The 9,013-nt window shown below is 38.0% G+C and overlaps 1 protein-coding gene across 6 annotated transcripts in view; it reads right to left on the bottom strand.

The window, feature by feature from the left end:
- Nucleotides 1-2,687: 2,687 nt before the first annotated feature.
- Nucleotides 2,688-9,013, bottom strand: part of DLG1 (discs large MAGUK scaffold protein 1) — a 176,774-nt gene continuing 170,448 nt past the window's right edge. For all 6 annotated transcript variants that reach the window (XM_067301829.1, XM_067301830.1, XM_067301831.1 and 3 more), the window contains 3 exons: nt 6,379-6,488; nt 5,891-5,982; nt 2,688-3,044 (listed from right to left, as the gene is read on the bottom strand). In XM_067301829.1, coding sequence (XP_067157930.1) covers nt 2,938-3,044; nt 5,891-5,982; nt 6,379-6,488 — 309 coding nt within the window. In that variant the 3' untranslated portion in view covers nt 2,688-2,937. The remainder of the gene's footprint in view (nt 3,045-5,890; nt 5,983-6,378; nt 6,489-9,013) is intronic.

Below are 9,013 nucleotides of genomic sequence, written 5' to 3'. Positions count from 1 at the left end.
TCAATTTTCAGCATAATTAGGCAAAAATGTCTGCAAAGGAATTAATATAGTATAACCTATAATACTAAGAGAGAGCAGCAGTTGAATACTTCATGAAACTGCTCATCACAAGCAATTATAAATGGTTAGTTTAGCAAGTGGGCAAGAAAACCCACAGTGCCTTTACTGGGCCAGCTAAAGTAAGGCTATAATGCAACAGCATGAATCCATTTGGCTTTCCCACTTACTCTACTGAAGCATTAAGGGAAATGTACATAAATATTTTAGAATATAACTGTTAAAATACATAATATAAAGCATACTCGAAAATCAAAGACATATCAGTACATGGTACTGGAAAAATCAGATCCAGAGAAACAGCAATTAATGCAAAGTCCCCAAAATCACAAAATAAAGCAAGTCAACCAGGTGCATCAGGGTTGTCAGAATCAACTTTTTTGCCAGGGCCCAAGGGAAAAATTTAAACAAACAAACAAACCCCCCAAAACCCAGAGAAGATACCCCAGAGTTGTTTGGGTTTTCTTGGTCTTGTATCCGGGACTAGTTTTCACTCTAGCATCATAACCATGCAAGTTAAGTACCGTGGACTGTAGCCTGAGTGTAAAGTAGAGTTTGGTGACACCTAGCTAATACTTGACAAATGCTTGGAAGAAAAGCTCTATGGAAATTATTCAGACATTCCTATATATGGAAGAGTAATTCCTCACAAATCTTTTCAGCAATACAGGACTAAGACACTGTCTGATGGGTTAAAAGAAGATGTAGGGAAAATAAGAACATATACTATGTAGAAATCTCAAACATTATTGCAATTTGCAGATTTCTCAATATTTAGATATCTCAGCTGAGTTTAAAAATGGATCTAATAACTGGTCTGTTTTAAGGTGTCTCATTGTACACCTCAAATGATTGGTGGTCTTTTGAAGAAGCAGACTACAAGTACACTTCCAGTGCATTTAGAAATTTACAATATTATTTGTCAAAATTTATATCAGTCCTACACACCTTGCAGTTTCAGAGGTAGAAGGATTCTCAGAAACACAGCACACCGACTTTACTAGTCCAGAGAAAAATTATTTGAGGCCATACACTGGCAGCTTATACTTACTATAAGCATTGTAAGGATTCCACAGAACACCAGCAGTATTTTATCCCAAGTTCAAATCTGTATTTAATTTAATAACTTCACTAACCCCATGTGGTCAGTGTTCTTCTACCACATTATTTTCTTTTACAGTCTTGGCCAATTTTTTTTTTTAAGACTCGTACATCACCTGTATTTCTTTAATTAAAAAACACATTTGACAAACACATTGTACAATAAAGTTTATTAGCTGTTCTCCTCTTTCTAACAAATGGAATGGATAGTGTGGATAATTCTTTACAAACCAAAGCTAATTTGGTTGAGGACAGCACCATGACTGTCATTAAGTACATCCCTCCTACAAACAATCAGTTTGAAATAAGCAATGGCAGGTACCAAATAATACGGGATTAAGAGAGTTTCGTTACTGAAGTTAGTTCCACATTTTGCTACAATGTATTTATAACATTCAGCACAGAAGTCTGTGCTTTGCAAATGGAAGATCCTGTACCTATGCAATCCATGAACAAACACAGAAAAAATAAGATGTACTCTTGTCTCTGAATTCTCCCTTTGGTTAAAACATGCATATTACAAGAAAAAAAAAAAGTACAAATATCTGAAATTTTGTAGAAAAGAGGAGAACTTGCACATATTTTTTCTTTTAACTAATATTCCCTGGACTTTTTGCCCAGCCACCATAGCCCACTTAATTTCATATGATTAAGGAAGGTAAATTCTAATCTGCATTTTTATTCAAAACAAAAAGCTAGGAGTAGGTGGTAAAAGAAAAATATATATTTTTATATATATATATTTATACGTGTGTGCAACTATGTAAAGAAAATAATTCCCATAGTTACAGAGTTTAGTTAAAGAAAGTTTAATATATATATATATTTATTATAACAAAATAGGCAGTTATTGTGGGTAAAATATTCATTAAAATCTGACCCCTAAGAACACACACATTTTTAGGCTACGAATCACACTCTCATTGCCCTAAAGACCATCTCTGCAGCTGTTTTCTGTATTACTGCCAATGGAAACTTGGCATTCCTTTGTAAAATACAAGGTTTCCTAGCACCTGAACATATTTGAGGCTCAAAAAGTGTGATGACCATTATCTATAAACAATTTTTGTAAGACACTATAAATAGTGTTGCACGAGGAAGATTAAAAACGTTACACATCTTTGTCCCTAGCAATTTTATTGGCAAAAAATGAAAAAATAGATTATAAGAATATCCATATGAAATTATGAAAATGAATATCCCTTGAGAAGTAGTAATGGGAGTTAATGAAAATGTTAACTCAAAATTTGAAAGTTTCTCTTTAACTGCCTGAAAGGAAAAAATATTGTGACAAAAAATTTAACTCAGAAAATAAAACCTGAAATTGATTGCCCTGACCAAACCATGCTGTTAAAGTTAAGCGTGCAAAGTTGCTCATGATTTACAACTTCCGTGAATACAACTTTTCTTTCAATTGTTATGAAATTTTAAAAGAATGTCTATAAAGCTTTTTTGAAAAATCTTTGAAAGTTACTTTCCCTTAAACATTAAGGAATTTTATCAAGTAATCCCCCACCCCCCGCCCCACCCCAAACTAATAGCTGGTCAGGCCATTCCACTGTCATGTTTGAAAAATGGCAAACCAACAACACACAATAATACAAATTATTTCAACTAAGAGAGACACCAGATGTAAAGCATTATGGGCACTGCAGAATGTGATGGTTAGGACATGAACCACGCTGGAAAGAACTAGAGGCAGGCTCCACTGGAAGGGCTTAAGAGTTGTCAGATGTAGTAGTGGATGTCAGTTAGAAAATGAAAAATAAAAATCTGTTTTCATAATTTTTCCTTTGCTGGAACCCAGATGTAAGGGCCGGACTGCTCCTCTATGATCTGTTTCACTTGGTTGTAGATTTCTTCCAGTGTGTCTCCTTGGACAATAGCTGCAAGACATAATACGGCAATCAGCAATCATCTTTTCCAGCTCTGTACAGAAACCAAGACGTTCTAAGCTTTTCTCCCTCTAGCGCAACAAAAGGATTTTTGACTGCTGAAGGAATGGACACCCACTGGGATCTCTGGTTTCTGGTGGGACTGAAGCGAATTGCTGATGGTATTACAGGACACCCAAAGCTCTGTCTGTCCTGCTCAGAGGCCTGTGGTTAGGAAGTAACCTGTACTGCAAATATGCACATATAGTAAGGGTTTTTTTTGCCCTTCCTAACTTCATGTTAGAGTTGGTATAAGTCAATTCACATCTTCCAGCATTCTTTTTGGTCCAACTTCCATGCATGTTTCCAACATAAGAAGGCAAGACAGTACAGGGCTGTGTCCTCATGCAGTCAGTTAGTCTGAGGCTGGCTTGATGTAATGGAGATGGGTGAACTCCTCAACTGCACTCTGAAACACCACAGAGAAGCTGGTGGACCTTATGGTTTCTCCCTGCTAGCACTAGCTTTGAAGTTGGCCAGAAAGAGCAAGAACTCATGGAGTTTGTTTTCCAGTCAACAGATTCTAGTTTTATAGGCAATAGGCCTTCCTTATACAGTTAAAATGCAATTTATATTCAGATTGTGTAAGTTGTATGTATTTTCTCCAAGGCTAGAAAATAAATAGAAATGAGCCAATATGGATATGTTCTGACATATCAGAGTAAAGTATAGTCTGGTGAGAATGAAGATGAAGTTTGAGCTGTTCATACAATACTTCAGTCTGAAATAGCAATCATCATGAGATAGATAGCAGCTTCTTTTTAATTATGATTGCCACCTCAGCGTCGATAATCCAAGAAATAAAGTTTAGCAGGAAAGATAATTTTGGAGGCACACCAGACGCACTCTTTTATGCATTAATACATTACTGATGCTTCCGAGCTCTGCTTTCATGCAAATTACTTCCTTTTTATTCCTAGTCATCGCTCCCATCTCTTAAAAACTTCCTCCCCGTCTGCAGCCCATTGTCACAGTGCCTGTGGGAGGAGGCGGCTGCTCAATTATTATAGCTCAAGTGCAATGTTCACAGAACTATTGTGCGCTAGAAAGATTCAGAAATGCATTTGCAGTGCAAAAGGCCATAAGCTTCAGAAACTTAGATCTCTCTAGCTACATTTAACTCTCTCTCCTCCAAAGATTAATAAGAAGACGGAAATGCTCTTTATATGCTTCAGTGCAAAGTCTAAATCTGTTTAAGCTTAACCTGCTCAGGAAGTGGATTGCAGTTATCCCACACGAGGTGGTATTTTTAACAGATTAGAGAATGTTCACACATTCTGTTTTACCAGTGGAGTCATATGAGTATCAGCCTCCACATGCTAAGCAGTAAATGGGATTGTAATATCTTCAAGTACCTCAAACATTCAGAAAAGGGCTTTTGCCTTAAACTGGATTATCAAGGACAGAAACCTGACCATGGGATGTTGCTATCTGCTTTTGTCAACAAAGCCTTATACTTCTGAGAAGCAAGAAACATGGCCCTGAGCACAAGAGTTCATAGAAAGGCCCATAACTTTTGAAACATCTTGAACTCTGTCCCTTAATTTCCTGAAGAATTGCTAGATATGATGTCACTGAGACAACCTGGCAGAACACCAGCTACTAACTACTAAATATTTAATTAATATCTACTAAAATGAGCCCATTAGATAGGAAGTAGACATGTCAACGTATTAGTTTCCTGAAAACAAACCTGACATGCTGGGAAGTCATTTGGGAAGGAACTCTATAATAGGAAGAATTTGCAATATACTTTGAGAATCTCATAAATTTTTGGGTACACACAGATGAAGAGCTGTGGGAAGAGTGGGAGAGCTAGCAGCAGTCTTGGGAGAGGCAGTGACAGGTGGGGGTGCAGCAGCAGAGAGGGAGGGGGACAGAAAGGGATGGACTCAAGTCGTTCAATGGGTGGTGCACAGTGCAGAGAACAGGGCAGCAGGAAGATTGGGGCAGGGAGTCTATTGGCTCCTCCATCTTCCTCCCATGAGGAGTTGCCATCCTCTCCCGTATCTCTGCCCAGGTTGAGCAGATGGTTCAGAAAGAAGCTTTGCATTCACAGCTCTGCCCACATAAAAAGTGGGAGAAGGAACTGAGCAAGGGAGGCATGTCACAAAAAGAAGGTAAATAGGGTGGCAAATACTGAAACACTACAAAAGAGAATGTAACAGGAAGGAAAGGAGCCAGTGGCTAGGACAGGAACAGACAAGGCTCATTTCTGTCCTCCCCAAGATCAATCTCTACCCTCTCCAGCTTGATCAATCTCCTCATACTGCAAGCCACAATGCAAAAAATTAGCACAGCTCGAGTGTTTGCAGCTGATCCCTTGTTGTTACAGTTAGGTCCATGGCATGCACATATTTGATTTGCTGGAGTACCATAATGCTGTATCGTCTAATTTCCAGAAGTTTAATTACCAAAATTCTTTACTTCCTGATTTCAAAAATTAGAAAGTAATCTCATTCTACAGAGAGTTTTGCCGGGCAATCTTAGGTCTGCAATAAAAAAAGTTTTAAGCATTCAATATATCAACAAAGTAAACATTTACTTTTCAATAACTAGAAAAATAGTAAAGTCCTCATGATTTTAAGACCTAAATTAAGCTCCAGATAAGGTTTTGCATTTACTGAATTCATCAAACAGGTACCAGTGTAAAAGTACTAGGATTGCTCTATGCCTCAAAGCAATCACAGACCAGCCTGTAAACAAGATTCAGCCTTATCTTAATGGTGTGGCAATTACTATGCAGCAAGCAATAAAATTTCAATTTGCAGAAGAGAACAGTCGCAAACAAAACAAACCTGTGAAGTGTTCAGTAAATTCTTGTTCCAGTTTCATGGCTCTCTCAAATGTCTTCCTGGCTTGCTCTTCTGTTAAGCGTTTATTCATTTCCCTGAGATTAAAAACATTATGCATAAACTACTATCAAATATTTGGGATCTTTTGAAATAAGATTTTAAATTGCTGTCTGAGCATTAACCCTAGTAAAAAACAGCCTTCTGAGACACCTAAGTAGAGACTGCAGTGGGAGTGAGTTCTTCTGATGCTAGGTTGCCTGCAATTCCACATAGATAGCAGGATTCATTCTCAAGCACCCTTGATTTGGATTTGAAACCCAGTCTAGAAGTCCCTAGAAATTCAACTCAGGAAGTTACATGAACAAAACAAATAATTAAATGTGGTTTAAAATACAAATATTATAACTTTTCTTCACATGACCTGCAAGCTGGCTTTGAAATACACTGACAGTCTCAAACAATTTAGCCTGAAGTACTTTGCTTTTACTCACATGATGTTTTCCACTGTTTTGGGTTTAATGAAAATGGAGATTGGGTACAGCTGGGCAATCTGCAACCTTTTGATCGCATTACCAGAAACATCAAGAATGCAATGTTTACCCTAAAAAGTAAGAGAGAGAAGGGAAAATGGTATTAAGCAGAGTTCAAGTCACAGCCACATACAGTATAAGAATTTAGAAGTGAAAATGTGGCTCCGCTGAAGACCATGAAATTGAAGCATCCACATTAATGGTATCACAATTTCACCACACTGGCCCAGGGTTCCACAATATTCCTCTGTTGGGGTCATCTATCATTTGATAGGTTCTTGACCCTTCATCCTTCCTTTCTCCAAAGGCTGCAGCCCAATCAACAATGCCGATTCATCCAAAGGAACAGCTGTACTTCAAAATATACCAGTAAAATCATCACATTTTCTTTTTTTTTTTTCTTTCTTTTTTTTTTCTTTGAGGATCTTTTAAGGATGTGGCCATCTCACCAATTCAGTTTAGACCAAAGCCAGATGACTTAACTGGCATATCTGAGTGAATAACCACCACTGGTGGCACAGGAATTTGCCACCATCAGAACAGTTAGACAGAACTGAATACAATCCCTTTCCTCCTCCCAAGTATCACGCTGTATAACGTCAGATTTGAGATGGTGAATGCAATTTATTTGGGCTGATTATTTTTTAATCTTTTTGGAAATGAAAAGATAAAATCAGAATCCTTCCTTGGGCAGCTGGAACAGAATGCAGTTGCTTTTTTCTTTCCCTCTATTCTCCCACTATAGGCAAGTCTCCAGCTCTCAGGGGTTTCTCATGCCACAGGCTCTCCTGTTTCTCAGCTCCTCCTGTCTCTGACATCATTACTTCCTTTTCCTCCAAACATTTTTATTTCTTTTCTTTCTAGGCAGCATATGAGTAATTTGGGATATCAACATTTTAGAAAGGAATGGGGAGGAGGGGAAGCAAAAGAAGAGGAGAAAACAGATCTTGGGTGGCTAAAATGAGAAAAGCCTTTTCTTTAGTAGGAGAGCTAGTACGAATGGCAGAATTCTGCGAGCCAGGATATAAACCCACAAGCATCACAAAACCAAAGGTTGCTTATATCATGAAACACACTTCCTGAACCCCTACAAGACCAATCCTTGGAAGACGTAGTAAAGAGCAAGGAAGCAAGTGCAATCTGAAATGACTGAAACATTTCTGCTTCAAAGCAGAAGGGATCACTAGAATCCTTTAAGTTTGATCTCTTACACAACAAAGACTCGCAATTTATTTCAGCAGTTCTTACAGAGGAGTGAAACATTCTTCCAGCATAAACAATACACATCTGTGTGTTTTCAGTTGGGGATTAACAGTTTCTCAGGTCCATGGAAATCATGTGCATGGATCAGGATACTAACTGGTACCATCTGAGGTGCTTGTACGTTCTAGCAGAGTGTTTTACTACGTGTGCTGACCTGTCCACATCTTTCATACAGTATCTCTTTTAAAGTGGCATATGCCCTGGGAAATGAAGAATGAAGAACATTAACCAATCTGTTTTCCATTTTGGGATAAGGCACTTAGTATTTTTGCAGAAACTGCTGTTTGGTCCAACAGCTTATGCTTGGATAACCAGTGCCAAAGGTTTTTTGGGCATAGGGTGGAGGACTAGACTAATAGTATAGTAGCTGTGCTGGGCTTTGAGATAATAACTGTGTCTATTTATGCTAAATTGATACTGAATGTGCACTAAGAATGATCTCAAATAAGCAGAGATTAACAAGCCCAAAGAAAAGAGGATATGAAAATTCCTTTCAGATGAAGATGTGGAAGACAAGGAAAATAAATACTAGTAGTTTATGATATAATTATCAAGTTTTTGTCACAGGAAGATATTGTGCTCTTTGTTTATGGCAAATTTAAGCAGATTTTTTTTTGTAGTTCCATATTTGTACTACATTTGATTGAGAAACATAGACAAGCACTCAGTGCCTACTCCTGTAACTAAACAAAGGCATCAGAAAGCATCATTAGCAGTTGCTGTTACAGGTGAGGAAGTTAAAGGGGATAGGGATCAGTTGGAAGCATGGGTGAATGAATACAATTTAATGTGCATCATCTTTTCAATTAAAAATCTGTTGCAAGAACACTATTGTACTTTTTGGGTAGTAGTAGCCACTTATGCCAGGGCAGTCCCTGCATTCCTTATATAAAATACAGAAATAGCCTTTTGTATCCCCTTGATAAGATTCACTGAAGAGACTTATCTCATAAGGGAGAAGGAGAGGAAGTCAAGGAAGGGGTGATTGCCCCTGAGCAATCAGCTTGCACCACTGTCACAGCTTTGAAGGCTAATTGGAATGGAGAAATTGCTGCACCTACCTGAAGTCTGATGGCGTCTGCGCAAAAGATTTAATAGCACAGAGGCAGCTGGCAGTACTTTGTTTTTCATGTCAGTTTATAAAAGATTCACAATCGTTCTGTCCCTTACTAAGTGAGATCCCACTCGATGGTCAAAAAAACACTGCCAATATCAAGGCTAGAATGGACCCGAAGGAGTATATCTGCGCTACCAGGTAAAGCGACTGCTGACAGGTTTATAATGTTTATGTTCAATAAATAGTTTCCTCATTCAACCACATACTTCATTCAGC

This window comes from Apteryx mantelli, chromosome 9, assembly GCF_036417845.1.
Source record: "Apteryx mantelli isolate bAptMan1 chromosome 9, bAptMan1.hap1, whole genome shotgun sequence".
In the NCBI taxonomy this organism is placed as follows: Eukaryota; Metazoa; Chordata; class Aves; order Apterygiformes; family Apterygidae; genus Apteryx; species Apteryx mantelli.
This window is presented reverse-complemented; position numbering and strand designations above follow the sequence as displayed.